At 38.7% G+C, this 20,661-nt stretch overlaps 1 protein-coding gene across 2 annotated transcripts in view; it reads left to right on the top strand.

Annotated features, from left to right (window-relative positions):
- LHFPL6 (LHFPL tetraspan subfamily member 6) overlaps nucleotides 1-5,119 on the top strand; it is a 258,726-nt gene extending 253,607 nt beyond the window's left edge. For both annotated transcript variants that reach the window (XM_004054413.5, XM_055360020.2), the window contains exon 4: nucleotides 3,967-5,119. In XM_004054413.5, the coding sequence (XP_004054461.4) occupies nucleotides 3,967-4,085 (119 nt within the window). In that variant the 3' untranslated portion in view covers nucleotides 4,086-5,119. The remainder of the gene's footprint in view (nucleotides 1-3,966) is intronic.
- The last annotated feature ends 15,542 nt before the right edge of the window (nucleotides 5,120-20,661 follow it).

Raw genomic sequence — 20,661 nt, 5'->3', positions numbered from 1 at the left:
GTGTCTACTGTCACGTACACTGTTTTCAAATAATTAGCCTCAGCAATTTTTTCTTAACTGCCAAATAATTAATAAAGAATTATATACTCTACTTTTCATGTTAGGTCATGGAACTATGTATAGATCAATACATTATTAATAATGAACAATTGATTGTATTCTGTGTTATAAGCCCAGTGCTAAACAGATGGACCACAAATTTTGCCAACTCTTTGAAATGTTCTACACGATTGGCCATCTCTTCTCTACCTATTAATTAATTCCCCCTCATAGATGTATTTAATCTAGCTAAAGAATAATTCAAAATGGAGATTATTCCCAAGACTCACAACCACATTAGTTCATGGTTGTCAGCAAATCTGACCTGTGAAGGGGGACTCGGTTACCCGTGAAAAATGCTTATTCTATCTGTATTAATGGAGGTCATTGTGCCAGTGAGACCTACCCAGAGGTGGAGAGGTGATCTTTCAGAATCTGTTACCCCGTTAAATTTAGCACACTCTCTAGATGAGGCCGGAAATACATACTTGGTTTGGGAAGTTCTCTCCAAAATTTCAGTGCCAAAACAGGACAAGAGTTACCCTTAAAATGCTAGACTTACTGTTTTTCAGGTATTAGCTGCCTGCCCGGTTTGCTTCCTTTCTGCTTTTCTTTTACCTTGCCTTTCATTCAACAATTATTTATTGAGTGTTTACCAGAGGCCTGGCATTTCCACGATCTGGAAGTAGAATTTCTGGGTGGAAGGAATTGTAAGTGTGAAGCTCTCATGTCAGCAACAAGGCTGATATGCTCCAGAAAAAGTGGTCAGTGTGGCCAGAGACAAGACACAAGAGAGAGTGGTCATGAAGTGTGAGAGGTCAGCAGACATTTAAGCCCTCATAGGCTATAGGAAGGACATTGATTTTTGAGAATTCATTAAAGGGGCTTTTTTTTTTTTTTTTTTTTTGGAGACAGAGTTTTATTCTGCCATCCAGGCTGGAGTGCAGTGGTGCAATCTTGGCTCACTGCAACCTCCGCCTCCCGGGTTCAAGTGATTCTTATGTGTGGGCCACTTGCGCTAATTTGCTCTAGGTGCTTGATGTCTGTGTGCTTATGTAATGGCCTAAGAACTTTTAAGATGTGGAGGCTCTTGATCAAATTTGCCCGGCTAATTTTTGTATTTTTAGTAGAGATGGGGTTTCACCATGTTGGCAAGGCCGGTCTTGAACTCCTGACCTCAAGTGATCCAGCCACCTTGGCCTCCCAAAGTGCTGGGTCATTACAGGGTTTTAAGTAAGAGCGTGGCTTGATCTGATTGATTTTTAAAAAGACAGCTGCCTACTTTGCTGTTGGTGATGATATGAGTAGAAGCATAGAGACAAGAAAGCAATGACAGCAGACGAGACTGCCTGGGGGATGATCGGGCATTTGAGAAGGGGCAGGACACAGGATAGATATAGGGGAGAGTGGCAGAGGACTTGCTACTTATTAAGGAGAAGTCCTGGAGCAGCTTATTAAACTTTCCCTGGCCTCAGTCTTCCCTTCTGAAAGATGAGAATGATACTCATGTACCTACCACATTGTGTTCCTATGAGAATTTAAGCATTAATATTTACTCCATGTAAAGCTCCATGACAATTTTGAGAAAATGGTAATCAAATACATTTGCTTATTTTTTAATTATTCATTGGATGTGGAAAGGGAGAAATCAAGGATGACACCTAGGTTGAGGACTGAACAACATAGCTTGATGTCTGTGTGCTTAGGTAATGGCCTAAGAACTTTTAAGATGTGGAGGCTCTTGATCAAATTTTGCTGCTCTTGACTCATGGTGACCACAAGCCAATAACTCCCTTAGCTCTGTCTTGCCTTGCCTTTTTATCCGCGCATGGGGCACATGCTAACTACTTCTCCAGTAAATGTCCAGTGAAGATCCAAAGTTTAATTGCACATTGTACCTAACAGTCTTGGAAATTTTCAGCAGGGAAGTTATTAATTTTTCACAAATGAACAAGGTAAAAGTGGCTGTGTTCCGCGGTGAGCAGGTCTATGCAAACCCCACCCCACAGGGTGAGAGGCTGAGAAAAGAGGTGAGGAAAGAGGCTGACACGTCCAGTTTCTCAGAAAGAAACATTTGATAGGGACGTACAAACAGAAGCCATGTCTCTGGCAGCTGTGAGATGGTGGATCTTTGCACTTGCCCTCCAGAATGCAGCCTTTACATAGCAAGCTTTTAGGGTACAGACAAGTGCAGCTGGTCACATCTCACACTTTCTTGCCAAAACTTGTGACCTCTAGGGAGATGAGATAAACATCTTTATGAAAGGTTATCTATGCCATAGGCATTGTTTCTTTATGGGGGGTTATCTACGCTGTGGGAACACCTCGGTATGCAGGAGTCAAACGCTGGTCGTCATTGAGGTTTCGCTTCAATGTCACTCTTGCCAAGCAACAGGCTGTTTTCCTGCAGACTGACTTGTGAAAAGAAGGGATGTGATTTTCTTTCTTTTTTTTTTTTTTTTTTTTTTTGAGATGGAGTCTTGCTCCCTGACCCAGGCTGGAGTTCAGTGGTGTGATCTCAGCTCACTGCAACCTCCACCTTCTGGGTTCAAGTGATTCTCCTGCCTCAGCCTCCTGAGTAGTTGGGATTACAGGCGCCCACCACCATGCTTGGCTAATTTTTGTATTTTTAGTAGAGACGGGGTTTTGCCATGTTGGTCAGGCTGGTTTCAAACTCCTGACCGCAGGTGATCCGCCCGCCTTGGCCTCCCAAAGTGCTGGGATTACAGGCATGAGCCACTGCGCCCAGCCCCGTGATTTTCAATCTATGGCCTTTATGTTCAGTGACTGTGAAATCCAAATGTCTTGGTGTTTATGTTTGTATCTAATGTAATGCAAAGCAAGAACCAAAAGGAGGAACATAGTTGCTGTTGGAGCGTCATCTGATAAGATGGTAAGACCGGCTGAAAAATGAATTAGAATTGAAGCAGAAAGTACAGTGTCCAGTATAAGATATAGAGGCCTTCTTTACTGTGCACACAAAAAGAATAACTTGGATGTCATTAAGAAAGAAAAAGCTAATGAATGCAGAAATCCATTCCATTAACCCATCTGGGGACACCGACCTATTCTTGGGATCTAGAACCCAGATTTGAGTCCTGGCTCACTTTATTCCAAATTATAAGCATATGACTATGGGTAAGTCACCAACTTCTTTAAATGCTGAGAAGCTTTTTTGTCAATCATGTTGAGCTAGTATTCTACCTTATAATGTTGATAAAAGAATTGACAAAGACAATACAGATAAATAAATCTACTTGCATATTTTTAATATTTTGGGTTTGTTATGAATATTAAGACTAATCCAACTCTGAGAAATCAGGACCCACTTGGATGCTTGTCATTATATTTTCATTTAAATGACACTTTATCTTCAAGGTGAGTGTTGATCCCAGAAGAATCTGGGAATTTTTGTTTTCTGATTCAGACAGTAGAGAGTAAGTCACTTGACGATTCCACATAAATGGCAGTATTCACCTTAGCATTAGCCATTATCCTTCAAATAGGTTGCCTCCTCAAAGTGGCCCTTTTGCAGAAGGATTGCATCAACATTTATATTTTTTTCCCTAAAGTACTTTGTTACGCAGGTGAGTTTGGGTGATGTAAGTTACAATTAACTCCTTCATCTCCTATCCTGGTTGCTGCCATTCTTCTCTATTTTTGGCCAGGGTGTGGATATTGGTGGAGGAGACTGGACTTCTCTTAGCCAGTGTGAGAGGTAGACATTGAGATCCTTCTGAAATGCATCCAGCCATTCTTGCTTTCTTCACTGTCGAGATAACTTTCAGCACATTATTATTCCATTTAAGCGAGGATACCATATTCCTAAAGGGTGTTTCAGAACCCACACACTGGAAGCAATAAGAAACCCTGCTGCAAAGTCATCCTCATCTGTGACTTTCTTCTTTCCCCTTCCTTTGTCCTTAGGGAATTGTGAAATCGGCTGGGCCTACTACTGCACGGGAGCAGGTGCCACTGCCGCCATGCTGCTGTGCACATGGCTGGCTTGCTTTTCGGGCAAGAAACAGAAGCACTACCCATACTGAGATGGAGCCACCAAGAGCAGACAGAGGAGAAGATGGGCCAAAGGGGCTTGGAGAGGTCAAAACATCCACCTACCTTCAAAAGGTGGGATAGTAGTTCTAATCCAATACAATGCTAATAAAATGAAACCCGATAAAATCAGGAACATGATATAGGAAGGAAGGATTGTAGGAGATTTGTGGGGGAAAAAAAAAGGAGAGTATAGAATGATGGAGAAAAATGGACCAAAGGCTAAAAATATTGCAGAGCATCGGGTGTTTCTATTCCACAGAGTATTGTTAATGTACAACACACACACACACACACACACACACACACACACAACAAATCTACATATGCAAACAAAGGTTTGGGTATTAGTTTTTTTTTTTTTTTTAAGGTGAGGACTCAGAAAATCAAAGGGCTAGTAGAAACAGTGTTATGTTGGGAAGCAGGGTACCCCCAAAGATGTTCCCTGTAGGTCACGGCACTCCCAAAAGCACACAAGCACATACAGACATATGCATCCCCACACACGCCCATGCACAAACATGTGGATTATCGCACAGACTGTATGGGAGGTTTAGTGGTGCATTTCTCCTCTGTTTTCTTTTTAATATACATTTAAAATACAGTATTATCACTTTATAAAACATACATTAAGCCTAATAAATGGACCAATAAGCCAAACTATCAGTATTTTGTATATCCTGCATAAACTCTAATTTAGTTCCTCAACATATTTTCAGTGTTTATGCAGACCTTTAGAGTTAAGCCTTTGTATTTCCATGTTATTCAACAATATGCAATATTTCTCTGAGTAGCTTCTGCTATGATATTCTTATGAAGAAAAGGGGCAACTTTCTGTCCACTATAGGAGAGAATTCAGCCGAAGATATGAGAGATATTTTCCAGTCATTGGATCGTGTTTTCTTTTGTCCATTATTGTTCTGTGCTGTACCACATTGATTTCTATATTCATTTTGTAAAAAATTTAAAAGTGCTATTTTGTTTGTATTTGAAAATCTCTGTGAATAAATTCTCTCTTTGATCAATAGCTAGATGAGTCATGGAGTGTTAATTCAGTCATCGGATTTGCTTCTTTAATTTCTCCAATGTAGCTCTTCAACTACTATAGTCCTGTAAAATTTCCTTTTCTCTTTTAAGGCCTCTCATTAATTCACTCACTAATCAACCAGGCATTGTTCTAGGCACAAGTGTATTAAAGATGAGTAAGACAGTTTCTGCTTTCAACGTGAATTCTTTGCAACCAGAATTCTAACTTCCTGCTTGTTACATTTCAATCACAACCAAATTCTGAGGAGAGAAGAACTTCAGGTCTGTTTTGTATTAAGTTTGAGAATATGGGTGGTATTCAGATGTGATTTAGGGCAACAAGAGCTAGACTGTGGTTCAGGAGGTGACTGGACTGACAGTCTCCAGCATGGTGACATGACTGTTACAGTTGCCAGTGACTTGCTGTTCCTCCCAGCTTCTACAAAGTGCTGGGTTTCTTCTGTACTTCTGTGTCAGGGAAAATTTTATATCACTGCCCTTCAGGGATGTTGGCCATTTGAAAAAGCTTATCTCAACAGCCCTGCCCCTCCAGCAGAAAGTCTTCACCAAAGAGAAAGATTTGGACCCTCACATGGCCCCTTAACAGAACTAGCTCTTTCAGGGCTAGGTGTGATGGCTCACACTTGTAATCCCAGCCAAGGTGGGGAAATCACATGAGGCCAGGAGTTCGAGACCAGCCTGGCCAACATGGCAAGACTCCATCTCTACTAAAAATACCAAAAAAAAAAAAAAAATTTATTAGCTGGGCATAGTCATGCACTCCTGTAATCTCAACTACTCAGGTTGAGGCGCAAGAATCGCTTGAACCCAGGAGGTGGAGGCTGCAGTAAGCCGAGATTGCAACACTGCACTCCAGCCTAGGCAACAGAGCGAGACCCTGCCCCCACCAAAAAAATAAATAAAAAATAACAAATAACAAAAACTAGCTCCTTCAGGAGCAAAGATTGCATTCTGAATATTGGATCTAGCCTTTTGTTTAGTAAGCCTGAGCTACTGTAGCAAATCCTTAAGAATTCAGTTTCAGTTAGCTTCTAAATTCATTGTACTTTTCAGATTTGGCAATTGAACATTCTGGCTATTTATACATGTAAGTACATTTTCTATGCTATCTATACACATTTATCAGTTTAGTTTGAATATCTGACTATTCCGATTGCTTCTGGTACTTTTAATCATTCCAGGATGAGAAGCCATGCTGCTCTGGAAGAACAATACAGGATCTGACCAATAAAATTCTACACTCTGAGGCTTTGTTGGTGTGGAGAAAGTCATTCCACTCTCAGATGCTTAATTCATAATGTGCTGAATGTGATTTGATTGTGTCTCATTGTCTGCTGAGCAGGGGCTTCTCCACTCTGTGGTTTCCTGCAGAGAAGAAAAGATTGCACTTTGCTTCCTCAATTAGCCCATTATTTTCATGTATAGCTGGTGCTTTTCAAATTTCTTTTAACTGCACCTTCCTGTCAGAGTAGTGTTGTGACTTCTTAGCTCCCATTATCAAGTTGGAGTTCCCTAGGGAATTCATTAAGGTCTAGTTCCTTGGACAGATTTAATGATGACATTGTCATTTTTATGTAGTTCATGTGATTTTAGACATTAGTGAGCCTCACTGGAATAAAAGATCAGCCACTCTACTGGTAAAGTCAAATGACAAACTCTTATATGGCAATGGCAAATTCTGGCTAGTCATATCTTTTTTTTTTTTTTTTTGCTCAAGATGTCCCAGCATTTTAATAGGAACATCTGAGTTATTAAGAATTACATATAGTGCTTTTGAAATGAAAATCACAATTCATAAGCTAATAACAATAACAAAGTCAGTGAAAAGTATATATTCACAGCATTCTTACTGATATACACGAGAGACAATAAAAAGCTCAATTTTCACAACCTTAAAAGCTTTCATTGCTTGCACATGCCTGTGCAGTAAGTGGGGAGTTTACCTTGTTTTTAGGAAGAGAAAATGACATGCAAAGAAGTGAATTGATGAAATTTAATTGACTCTAGTCATTGAACACCTGCTACTTGGTAGGTATTCTACTAGACATAAAACACTAAATAAAATACAGCCCATGCTCTCACGTCAGTCATAAGCTCATGGAAAAAAATAACAGGATTATCAGTGATTACCAAATCATATGTCAACTAATTCTCAAAGACAGGGAGGAAGTTCCTCCCAAGTAAAGAATTCTGCACAGACAAATTAAAAAGGTATAAAGAAAGATGAAAGATGATATATTACAATGTTCTGCTCTTCAAAGATCATCATTAAGAAAATAAAAAGATGTGTCAACGACTGGAAAAAGTTATATATCTGATAAAGAACTTGTATTCTGAGTACATACATGACTCTCTCAAATGAATAATAAAAAGGACAATCCATTTTTAAAGGGTAAAAACATGAATGGGGTATTTCCCAAAAGACGATATACCAGTGGCCAATTACACTGAAAAGGTGTTCAACATCATTAGTTGAGAAGAAAATGAAACTTCCAGAACCACAATGAAATGTTGCTTAACATACACTAGAACAACTAAAACAAAATGTTGACAACGCCAAATGTTGCTGAGTATGTGGACACATGGCTGGAAAAGCAATAGGTACATTTTTATTAAGTGAACCATAGTAATTCCCTTCCTAGGTATTTGTGCCAAAAAAACAAAACAAAACTATGTTCACAAAAAGATTGCATAAGAATATTCATTTCAATGTTGTTCATAATAACCCTAAACTGGGAGCAACTCAAATGTTCACCAGCACATACATAAATTGTGGTGTATTTAGATAGTGGAATACTACTGAGCAATAAAAGGAATGAACACATGGTATACACATCAACTTGGATGAATCCCACAGACATTCTGTTGAGCAAAAGAAGCACAGAGGAAAATTAATACATGGTCATGGAAATTAGAATAATGGTTACCCTCTTATGTGGGTGGGAGAATTGACTGGTGAGGATGAAACAGGACTTTCTCGGATGATGGAAATGTTCTACATATTGATTGGAGTGGTGTCCACATGGATGTATACACTTGCCAAAAATCCACTGATTACGTGCATTTAAAGACTGCACTTTATCGTGTTCTAATGGCGCCTTAATCAAAGAGAAAAGCATGGAGGGCCTTAAAGGTTAATGGAACTGTGGGTCATCTCACATGGCAGCAGTTGGGGTGCATTTGGGCAGGTGGAAGATGAGGTGGGAGAAGGGCAGGCAGTGCTTTGGGTACCATGCTAAAAGGACCAAAATTTAAAATGGATATTGGAGGCGGTGGGAGGATCTGACATAGGGGAAGATGTGGCATGAACAACTTATGTTTCTTAACTAGATCCCTGGAGGAAGTATTGTGAGACACTGGGTGGCAGAAGTGCGGAGAGAAATTGTTACAACGTAATCATTCCACCAACAGAAAGCGGAGCATCTACTATGGTCTAAGTGATTGGGAAAAGGAAGTGAACAAATAAGGGGATGTCAAGATGTGAAATGATAGGGCCAAACTGGGCCAAATTAATAGAGATGGAGAGGCTGGGAAACTATTAGAGAGAACAGGATAAACTCAGTAGGTCCTTGGAATAGAGACAGAGGGAAGGAAGAGAGTTGGGTGGATGAGGGTGCCACAGATAGAGATAAGATATGAAAAAAGAACGTATTTACAGTGCATACATACATCAAAACATCACGTTGTACACAGTAAATATATACAATTATTGTCAATTAAAAAATAAAAAAATAAAGGAATAGACCATCAACCTAAATAAAATTCTATACCCAAGAAAAATCCTTCAAAAACAAAAACAAACTTCAAATAAAAATAAAGGCCTTTTAAGACGCACACAAAAATTGGTGTAATTAAGGACTTGGTATGTGTAAATTACCTGTGAGATATCCAGACACAGATGCTTAGCAGGTAGTTGAAAATTAAGGGCTGAGGCTCAGGAGAAATTTTAGGTATATAATTATGCATTGCTTAATGATGGAGATATATTCCAAGAAATGCGTTGTTAGGCAATTTTGTCATTGTGGGAACATCATAGAGTGTAGTAACACAAACCTAGATAGTGCAGCCTTCTCCACAGCTAGGCTGTATGGTATGACCTGTTGCTCCTAGGCTTTAAACCTGTACAGCATGTTACTGTACTGAATACTGTAGGTGACTGTAACACAATAACCAGTATCTGTGCATCTAAACATATCTAACATAGAAAGGAACAGTGAAAATATGGTATAAAAAATTAAAAATGGGCCAGGCGCAGTGGCTCACACCTGTAATCCCAGCACTTTGGGAGGCCGAGGCGGGCAGATCACGATGTCAGGAGATCGAGACCATCCTGGCCAACATGGTGAAACCCCATCTCTACTAAAAATACAAAAATTGGCTGGCCATGGTGGCACGTGCCTGAAGTCCCAGCCACTCGGGAGGCTGAGGCAGGAGAATCGTTTGAACCTGGGAGGCGGAGGTTGCAGTGACCCAAGATCATGCCGCTGCACTCCAGCCTGTCAACAGAGCGAGACTCAGTCTCAAAAATAAAATAAAATAATAAAATAAAATAAAATAAATAAAATAAAATAAAATAAAAATAGAATAATTAAAAATGGTGCACCCATATAGGGCACTTACTATTAATGAAGCTTACAGGACTGGAAGTTGCTCTGGGTCAATCAGTGAGTGAGTGGTAAGTGAATGTGAAGGCCTAGGATATTACCATACACTAGTGTAGACTTTATAAACACTGTCCATTTAGGCTATTATAAATTAATAAAAATATTTTTATTTCTTCAACAATAAATTAACTTTAGCTTCCTGTAACTTTTTTACTTTATAAACTTTTTAATTTTAAACTTTCTGACACTTTTGAAATAACACTTAGCTTAAGCTAAGTTTGTTTAAAAACATTGTACAGCTGTACAGAAATCCTTCCTTTATATCCTTATTCTGTAGCTTTTTTCTATTGAAGATTTTTTGTTTTGTTTTGTTTTTTTACTTGTTAATCTTTTAAAAGAACTAAAACACAAACACACACATTAGCCTAGCTTGCACGTGGTGAGGATCATCAATATCACTGTCTTCCACCTCCACATCTTGTCCCACTGAAAGGTCTTCAGGAGCACTAACATGCACGGAGCCGTCATCTCCTATGATAACAATGCCTTCTTCTGGATATCTCCTGAAGCAGTTGCTTGAGGCTGTTTTACAGTTAACTTTTTCTTTAAGAAGTAGAAGGACTATATTCTAAAATAGCAATAAAAAGTAGAGGATAGTAAATACATATACCGGAAAGAGTCATTTATCATCATCAGGTATAATGATCAGGTACCATACATAATTGTGCTATACAATTTTTGTTTTGTTTTTGTCTTTTTGCTTTATTATTATCTTTAATTAACACACAATCATACATGTTTATGGTGTGCAGAGTAATATTTCAGTAGATGTACACAAAGTATGATGATAAAATCTAGATAATTAGCATATTCATCACCTCAAACATTTATCATTTATTTGTGTTGGGAACATTCAAAAATCTGCTCCTCCAGCTATTTGAAAATATACAATGAAATGTTAGTGATAGTCGCCCTAGAGTGCTACCATATCTGCTATACTTTTATATAACTGGCAATGCAGTAGATTTGTTTACCCCAGCATGACCACAAACACATGAATAATGCATTGCACTATGATGTTACAATGGCTATGACATCACTAAGTGATAGGAATTTTTTGGCTTCATTATAATCTTATGGAAACCACTGTTGTATGTGTGATCTATTGTTGACTGAAATGTCTTTTTACAGCATATGACCACATAGATAATGGATATAAGTGATACTGGTGAATATGAAGACAACAGGAAGGAATTAATGCAGGAGAAGAAAGCTTAGAGAACATCATCATTGAAAGGATAGACCATTAAAAGGATCTTTGTTGAAGGAGCAATCAGAGATGTCAGAGGAAATTTTTAAAAAGGTGTTGTCATAGACACCAATGGAAGAGAAGAGAATTTCAAGAGGAAGAGAGTTCTAAGTAGTGTTTATGGAAAATGTTTCCAGGGAGCCAAGTTGCACTTATTTGATTTGGTAACTAGAAGGTTAATAATGCCCTCAGGAAAGAGTGGTTTTAGTAGAGTGGTGGGGTGTTAATGAAATTAGTAAGGTTAAAAGAGTGAATAAGGGACAAAGAAGAACAGAGAATTATAGAATAATCTTTCGAGAACCTTAGCTGTGAAGGGAAGGAAAAAGATGAAATTCATTCTGCATTTTTGTTAATAGCAAAAATAGCCTCTGAGTAAAAACCATTTTTGCAATCCTTGGTGACCAGAGTGAATTTGTCAGATCAGCAAATATTCGTACACCTTTCTTTGATTCTCATAAAATGGAGTGGGTAACTCCAGACAGCCTTCATGGAGATAAGACCACCAGATTGTTACCAGGTTCCAGCAAGCCCACAGGACCGAGAAGAAACTGCCTTCACCTCAACAGCAATTGTTGAGGAAACTGAATTGGACTATTTCCCCACTGCAAGGCAAGACGATACCATGAACTGGATCACTGCACTAATAGGTCGATGAGAAAATAACTGACTTTTTCCTGGAGAAGTACATCTCTTGTAAAAGGTGAACAATAGTCTCATAATCCAGATCCTCTTTAGTTCTGTATTTTCAGTGCCTATCCTAGTTTCATGTAATCAAGTGGTGGTTAAAGTAAATATTTACATGTGAAAATAAATTATTAGCATAGTGAAAAACAAGATTATTTTTAATATGAACAGGAGCAAGGAGAGAGCTTAGTGTTGTGAGGCCATCTGTGACCACGTAAGCTTAATTACTTCCACGAGCAATTGAATCTGGAAATCCTTCTGCTCATATATGCTTCCTCAACAACTTTCAGAATTGCCACTTCTCTGGGAAATGGGGAGGAATGGTTGTTTGTCCTATTCAGAAGCTTATGCTGTACCTTCTATATATGATTGCCTGAGATGTTTACGTTGGCTCACCTGGAACTCTGTTATATGGCTTCTGATATCCTTGTATGTTTCTTTTAGTTAGTTATTTCTTTACAAGTGTTTATCACATTTTATGCATCAAATACTGTGATAGAATCTACCACTGACATATTTTGCCTTTTACTATGGCCCTTAAATGTTTCTACTCATCTAAATTCTTTAAAACAAATACTCTTTGTTACAATTATTTAAGCATATTATAGATCATAATGCCAATAATAATTTTTTAAAATAAATGTTTAACTTATAGCACAACAGAAATAGCCTTCATTACGAGGGACATTTTTGTAAAAGGCTGTTTTTCTGTACTTAATGAATTTTTATTTGCTTGACATGAGTTATTAAGTCATTAGTTTTCAACCCACTTTACTGACAAACAGCAGGTCTTTAAGGAAACCTTGAGATTAAGGATACAGCTAAGCTAGGGAGATGGATAGTTCAGGGCTAGTTATCAGCAATGAACTTAGTCTGCTGTTTGGCTGAAAGTTTGTGAATACACCAGTGATTGAAAACTTTAGAGTCCCAGTGCCCAAGTTTGAATCTTGATCTTGATTCCGTCACGCCCTAGTTGTGTAAACTTGGCCACGTTTCTTTTTCTTTTTTTATTTTTCTTGAGACAGAGTCTTGCTCTGTCAACCAGGCTGCAGTGCAGCGGCATGATCTCTGCTCACCGCAACCTCCACCTCCCAGGTTCAAGCCATTCTCCTGCCTCAGCCTCCCGAGTAGCTGGGATTACAGGTGAGTGCAACCATGCCTGGCTAAGTTTTGTATTTTTAGTAGACACGAGGTTTCACCATGTTGGCCAGGCTGGTCTCGAACTTCTGACCTCAGGTGATCCACCCGCCTTGGCCTTCCAAAGTGCTGGGATTATAAGTGTGAGCCACTGTGCCCAGCTTGGGCACATTTCTTAACCTTAGTTTGTTCATTTGTAAAATCTGAACAATAATTTTTCTTAATAAAGTTTTATGAGGATAAAACAAGATAATCCATGGAGAACGCTTTGTAGTTGTCAGTACATGGGAAGCACTCAACTTAATGATGTTAACTTTTGTTAACATCATTAATTTTTTGGTTCCTTTCACTCTGGGGCCCAGAATTTTGACTAATGGTAGAGGAAGGCTTACACACTCTATGTATACATCTGTAACAACCAAGAGGAGTAAAAGAACTCCAGACTTTTTTTTTTTTCTTTTATACTTTAAGTTCTGGGATACATGTGCAGCATGTGCAGGTTTCTTACATAGGTATACATGTGCCATGGTGATTTGCTGCACCCATCAACCTGTCATCTAGGTTTTTTTTGTTTTTGTTTTTGTTTTGAGATGGAGTCTTGCTCTGTCACCCAGGCTGGAATGCAGTGGCGTGATCTCGGCTCACTGCAACCTCCACTTCCCGGGTTCAAGCGATGTTCCTGCCTCAGCCACCCGAGTAGCTGGGACTACAGGTGCCCACCACCACGCCCAGCTAATTTTTGTATTTATAGTAGAGACAGGGTTTCACCATATTGGCCAGGCTGGATTCGAACTCCTGACACTGTGATCCACCCTCCTCGGCCTCCCAAAGTGCTGGGATTACAAGCGTGAGCCACTGCACCCGGCCTGTGATCTAGGATTTAAGCCCTGCATGCATTAGGTATTTGTGCTAATGCTCTCCTTTCCCTTGCCCTAACTTCCCTGACAGGCCCTGGTGTGTGATGTTCCCCTCCCTGTGTCCATGTGTTCTCATTGTTCAACTCCCATTTATGAGTGAGAACGTGCGGTGTTTGGTTTTCCTGTATTAGTTTGCTGAGAATGATGGTTTCCAGCTTCATCCATGTCCCTGCAAAGGACATGAGCTCATTCTTTTTTATGGCTGCATAGTATTCCATGGTATATATGTGCCACATTTTCTTTATCCAGTCTATCATTGATGGACACTTGGGTTGGTTCCAAGTCTTTGCTATTGTAAATAGTGCTGCAATAAACATACGTGTGCATGTGTCTTTATAGTAGAATGATTTATAGTCCTTTGGGTATATACTCAGTAATGGGATTGCTGGGTCAAATGATATTTCTGGTTCTAGATCCTTGAGGAATCGCTGCACTGTCTTCCACAATGGTTGAACTAATTTACACTCCCACCAACAGTGTAAAAGCCTTCCTATTTCTCCATATCCTCTCCAGCATCTGTTGTTTCCTACTTTTTAATGATCACCATTCTAACTGGCGTGAGGTGGTATCTCATTGTGGTTTTGATTTGCATTTCTCTAATGACCAGTGATGATGAGCTTTCTTTCATATGTTTGTTGGCTGCATAAATGTCTTCTTTTGAGAAGTGTCTGTTCATATCCTTTGCCCACTTTTTGATGGGGTTGTTTGTTCTTTTCTTGTAAATGTGTTTAAGTTCCTTGTAGATTCTGGATATTAGACCTTTGTAAGATGGGTAGATTGCAAAAATTTTCTCCCATTCTGTAGGCTGCCTGTTCACTCTGATGCTAGTTTATTTTGCTGTGCAGAAGCTCTTTAGTTTAATTAGGTCCCATTTGTCAATTTTGGCTTTCGTTGCCATTGCTTTTGGTGTTTGTCATGAAGTCCTTGCCCATGCCTATGTCCTGAATGATATTGGCTAGGTTTTCTTCTAGGGTTTTCATGGTTTTAGGTTTTATATTTAAGTATTTAATCCATCTTAAGTTAATTTTTGTATAAGGTATAAGGAAGGGGTCTAGTTTCAGTTTTCTGCATATGGCTAGCCAGTTTTCCCAGCACCATTCATTAAATAGGGAATCGTTTCCCCATTGCTTGTTTTTGTCAGGTTTTTCAAAGATCAGATGGTTGTAGATGTGTGGTGTTATTTCTGAGGCCTCTGTTCTGTTCCATTGGTCTATATATCTGTTTTGGTACCAGTACCATGCTGTTTTTGTTACTGTAGCCTTGTAGTATAGTTTGAAGTCAGGTAGTGTGATGCCTCCAGCTTTGTAATTTTGCTTAGGGTTGTCTTGGCTATACAGGCTCTTTTTTGGTTCCATACGAAATTTAAAGTAGTTTTTTCCAATTCTGTGAAGAAAGTCAGTGGTAGCTTGATGGGGATAGCATTGCATCTGTAAATTACTTTGGGCAGAATGGCCATTTTCACGATATTGATTCTTCCTATCCGTGAGCATGGAATGTTTTTCCATTTGTTTGTGTCCTCTCTTATTTCCTTGAGCAGTGGTTTGTAGTTCTCCTTGAAGAAGTCCTTCATGTCCCTTATAAGTATTCCTAGGTATTTTATTCTCTTTGTAGCAATTGTGAATGGGAGTTCACTCATGTTTTGGCTCTCTGTTTGTCTATTATTGGTGTATAGGAATGCTTGTGATTTTTGCACATTGAATTTGTATCCTGAGAATTTGCTGAAGTTGCTTGTCCGCTTAAGGAGATTTTGGGCTGAGATGATGGGGTTTTCTAACTATACAATCATGTTATCTGCAAACCGAGACAATTTGACTTTCTGTCTTCCTGTTTGAATACCCTTTACTTATTTCTCTTGCCTGATTGACCTGGCCAGAATTTCCAATACTATGTTGAATAGGAGTGGTGAGAGAGGGCATCTTTGTCTTGTCCTGGTTTTTGAAGGGAATGTTTCCAGTTTTTGCCCATTCAGTATGATATTGGCTGTGGGTTTGTCATAAACAGCTATTATTATTTTGAGATATGTTCCATCAATATCTAGTTTATTGAATGTTTTTAGCATGAAGGGGTGTTGAATTTTATTGAAGGCCTTTTCTGCATCTATTGAGATAATCATGTGGTTTTTGTCATTGGTTCTCTGTATGTGAAGGATTACGTTTATTTGTTTGTGTATGTTGAACAAGCCTTGCGTTCCTGTGATGAAGCTGACTTGATCGTTGTGGATAAACTTTTTGATGTGCTGCTGGATTTGGTTTGCCAGTATTTTATTGAAGATTTTTACGTCAATGTTCATCAGGAATATTGGCCTGAAATTTCCTTTTTTGTTGTGTCTCTGCTAGGTTTTGGTATCAGGATGATGCTGGCCTCATAAATGAGGGAGGATTCCCTCTTTTTCTATTGTTTAGAATAGTTTCAGAAGAAATGATACCAGCTCTTCTTTGTAGCTCTAGTAGAATTCAGCTGAGAATCTGTCCGGTCCTGCACTTTTTTTAGTTTGTAGGGTATTAATTACTACCTCAATTCAGAACTTGTTATTGGTCTATTCAGGGATTCAACTTCTTCCTGGCTTAGTCTTGGGAGGGTGTATGTGTCCAGGAATTTATTCATTTCTTCTAGATTTTCTAGTTTATTTGTGTAGAGGTGTTTATAGTATTCCCTGATAGTAGTTTGTATTTCTGTGGGATCAGTGGTGATATCCCCTTTATCATTTTTTATTGTGTCTATTTGATCATTCTCTCTTTTCTTATTAGTTTGGCTAGTAGTCTATCTATTTTGTTAATCTTTTCAAAAAACCAGCTCCTGAATTCATTGATTTTTTGAAGGGTTTTTTTGTGTCTCTATCTCCTTCAGTTCTGCTCTGATCTTAGTTATTTCTTGTCTTCTGCTAGCTTTTGAATATGTTTGCTCTTGCTTCTCTAAAAGAACTCCAGACTTTATAAAGTATCTAAAAATATTTGTTATAAATACTAAATCAACACTTGACGATAAAAGCTAGACACAAAATACAGTTTCTGACCCCTGTCTTCAATTCTTCTGAAGATCTGTTGATCACCCTTTTCCATGGAAGCTAAGGGAATGGTTCCTGCTGGTTTAGTTTATCTTCTCTGTGATCCACATGGCTTTGTCCTGTGAGGTCTGATATGCTTTAGAATGTCTTCTTCCAAAACACAGATCTCTAGTCCTAAGTCTTTATTAGTGTATTTCTCTGCAATGTTTTGCTTTCCTCCAATGGCCCAGAAACATGTGGCTGCAATTTTGCTGCTGCAGCTCGCTGAGATTTCAAGCTGAGCTTTCTGAACCTTTATCTGTGTTCTTCCTGGCACCTGCCTCCTCCCTGTTCTACCCCTTTTCATGATGAGAAGGGAATTTTAAACTATTTTGTCAAGAAGAATAATTTTGGTTTGCACATGCGCCAAGTAATTATGGACAAGGTTTTCACTGAGGCATTTTCAACAATAGTGGAAGTCTGGAAGCAACTCAAATGACCATCGATTGGAAATTCCTTAAATAGATTATGGTACATCCATATGTAGAATATGATACAGCCATGTAAAAGGCAGCTTTTCTGTACTGATATGGAAAGCACTTCAGTGCCTATTATGAGAGAAAAGCAAGATGTGGAAGAGTTTATACAGTATGCCAATGCTTCTGATAACATTTTAAAAGACTATACATGTATTTGCTTTCTGCAAATAGCATGTTTCTGGAAAGATAAATAAGAAACAGATGATAATGGTTGCCTCTGGATAAGAGATAGAATGAGAGGGAGACTTATTTTATGTGCCATTTGTATTGTTGAACTTGTGACTATTATTAGCTACTTGAAAATAATACAGAGATAAGGTATAATATATGAAATATATATAACCCAGACATAAGATGATAGATATGCTTATCCTTCAAAATATTTAGTAAATAAGCCCTTCAATTTCACAGCCTATCAGAGTTCAAGGCCAGTCCCCAAATTTCTGCAAATTCCTGGGGTGGGGAGTGCTATTTTCAAAGGCTGTCTCAACCACTGCATTCTTATATATCCATATCCTGCCTTTGTTCTTTATCACTTTGACCCCAACATGAAACTTAGCTTTGTATAGAGCACCCTTGACATAAGTAACTCCACATTAGAAAAAAGACTCCATCTTACATTTCAAAAGGCACTCTACCAACCAGGACCAGATGTTTTGCCTGATCAATAAGGACTGCATCCAGCCACATAAGGACACAACCAAGCATGCTCCTCCACCATCAGTCCTCATCAGAGGACCCTGTGGCCATAAAAAGCAGGATTTCAGCATCTTGAAATAGCCATGTTAACAGACACCATCTTGCTGTCTTGTGGTAAACACCGAGCATCTGCTGCTGAAGACTCTGCCCACATCAAAGGCTCTTTCTTACAAGAGCAAGGGACCTTTAGGCCTAGATCAGGATATTCTTTTTGTTCACATCATTCTTCTTGGACTAGTTTGTTTTATATCCCCTTTCTCTTGATGTTAAATGTTACTTTGTTGTGGAATGTTTAATTTATATCATTTATGTACTGATGAAGTATACTATTATGTATGGTTTGCAATATTGACTGACTTGTGAGATGGCTTGCGCTTATGTGCCTGTGGCTCTGATTACCTAGTGAACAGGAAGTACTAAGGAGAATTACCTCCTTGGGAACTCTGTGGAGCGCATGGCTTTCATGATTGAAATAGCATCAATAAAAGTCTGACATTGTGGAAAAACACAAACATGCATGGACCTGGTTATCTCTGACCTTACGTCGCTCATGATAAGCTTCTTCTCTGGTTTCAAAGAAAACAAAACAAAGAAATGAAAAACTCAGTTACAATGCAGCATCATGAACAACTGTAAATGGAACAGTAGGCAACCTTTCTTCAGTTGCCCTTCCATTGTGATGTTTTAGTAACCCCACCAGCCTGGCATCTCTCTATCAGGCTGCCTCCTCTGTCCTCTTTTCATATTTAAAAAGCAAAACAAAGGAATTTAATCTGCTGCATAGCCATTCTGTGATGTTATTTCACAGCGTAAGTATGCCATTGAGCCTACTTCAGTGCAGTCTATCTCAGATGGCTTATCGATGTGTTTTCCCAAATAAAGCCAACTTATCTGAAAATAAATTTTGCTATCAGTTCTTAAAATTATGTAAAATGACACATATTTGCTAGAGTTACAACACCAAAATCATTACTGATGTATGTTGCTCCGATATTCACCCTCTAGATGTTGGCGTTCTTCAGGGCCTTTTCCCTTCCTCCTACATCATTATCTACCTAGACCATCTAATGGTCTCTCGTGGCTTTAGTTATCTCTGCTTACTAAAGCCTCCCACAAGTACTTCTTCAACCCCAGACCTCTTGTATCCAGCTACATATGAGTAATATCTTCATTTAGCAAACTCACAAATCTATCAAACCCAATCTGTCCAAAACCAAATTTGTAATCTTTCTCCCAAACCAGCTGTGTCTCCAGTGTTCCTTGTCTCTGTATATTGCACCACCATGTACCAAGTTGCTTATGCTAGAAAACCGACATTCTTGTTTTTGCCCTCTCCCTCAATCCATCCCTTCAGTAGATCCACTTTCCTCCATCTCCACCATTGCTATCTTAATCCAGTTATTGTCAACTAACCGGAGCCAACTTGGCCAATCAATCTCATTTTCAGGTTCATGTTGACAGTATTACTAGCTTAAGACATATGGAGATCGATGAGAACTCTAGTATCTTCCTCCACAAGCTTGCCGCCAGATGGGATGTTACAATGAAAGCAAGTCTCAGACCAGATGCCGCCACATGGCATTTGCAAGTAAGCACAGAAACTGTCATATAGTCCGTTCCATTTGTTTGTACTTTGGCACTTTGCAAAGTACCCAGCATGAGAAGTTCCATTGAGCAGTTGCAATAGTCTAGCAACGGGATGCAGCTCACCTTCTTATGGATCAGAATTCTCTGTGAAGTGGTGGGACATGGAACCAAGTGGTCTCTAGGCCTAGGGTACCACTCCTAAATTAAGAGGCCACTGGGCTTGCCAGATTCTCAGAACACTGTTCATGCAAACGTAGTGGCTATATAATTCACCAGCATCAATTCATTTATTTTAAATGCTACTCATTGCACTAATGAAATATTCTATCTAGCATTCCTTATACCAATTAACAAATGCCCTGGTGAAGATGTAACAGTGATATTTGAAGTCATTTGTTGTAACTGTCTTGTCTGATGAGGATATATTAAATGTTAAGTAATCTCCTCCAGGGTAGAGATTAAAAAGAATTTACATATATTTGTATGTAATTATATATATAATATTATATGTAATTGTACTCAAAAGGTATATTTTTGAGTACACGTACCTACATATGTATACATATATATACACACACCCGTATATATATGTGGGTATGTGTAGAATATTATAAATACATATGTTTATAGTATATTATACACATATATACATGTATATATGCATATGTTGGTATGTGTAGAATATACATATATATATATACACGCATGTGGGTATGTGTAGACGGACACATATATGTACATTTATATATCACATTTTAAAATTTCATTAAGGACAATATATTCCTTATCTGCAGACTCCTAATTCGTCATCCTGCATCCTGGCTTTCTGTTCTCTAAACCCGTGTTTCACAGTAGTGAAATAATCAATTTTAAAAATCATAAATCTCATTCCTCTGCCTCAATGATTCTCAATTCTCTTTTTCTGACTGGTCCGTATGTATCTTACCACCCTGTCTCATGACACTCTCCTCCTTATCTATTGGGCCTGATTACATCATTGTCCTCCTTTTTGTTCCTTCAACTTGCCAAGACATCTTGTGTCTTGTAGCGTTTGCACTTCTGT

The sequence above is a fragment of the Gorilla gorilla genome, chromosome 14 (assembly GCF_029281585.2).
Source record: "Gorilla gorilla gorilla isolate KB3781 chromosome 14, NHGRI_mGorGor1-v2.1_pri, whole genome shotgun sequence".
Lineage (NCBI taxonomy): Eukaryota > Metazoa > Chordata > Mammalia > Primates > Hominidae > Gorilla > Gorilla gorilla.
Note: the sequence above shows the minus strand (reverse complement) of the source record. Positions and strands in the feature narration are given on the sequence as shown.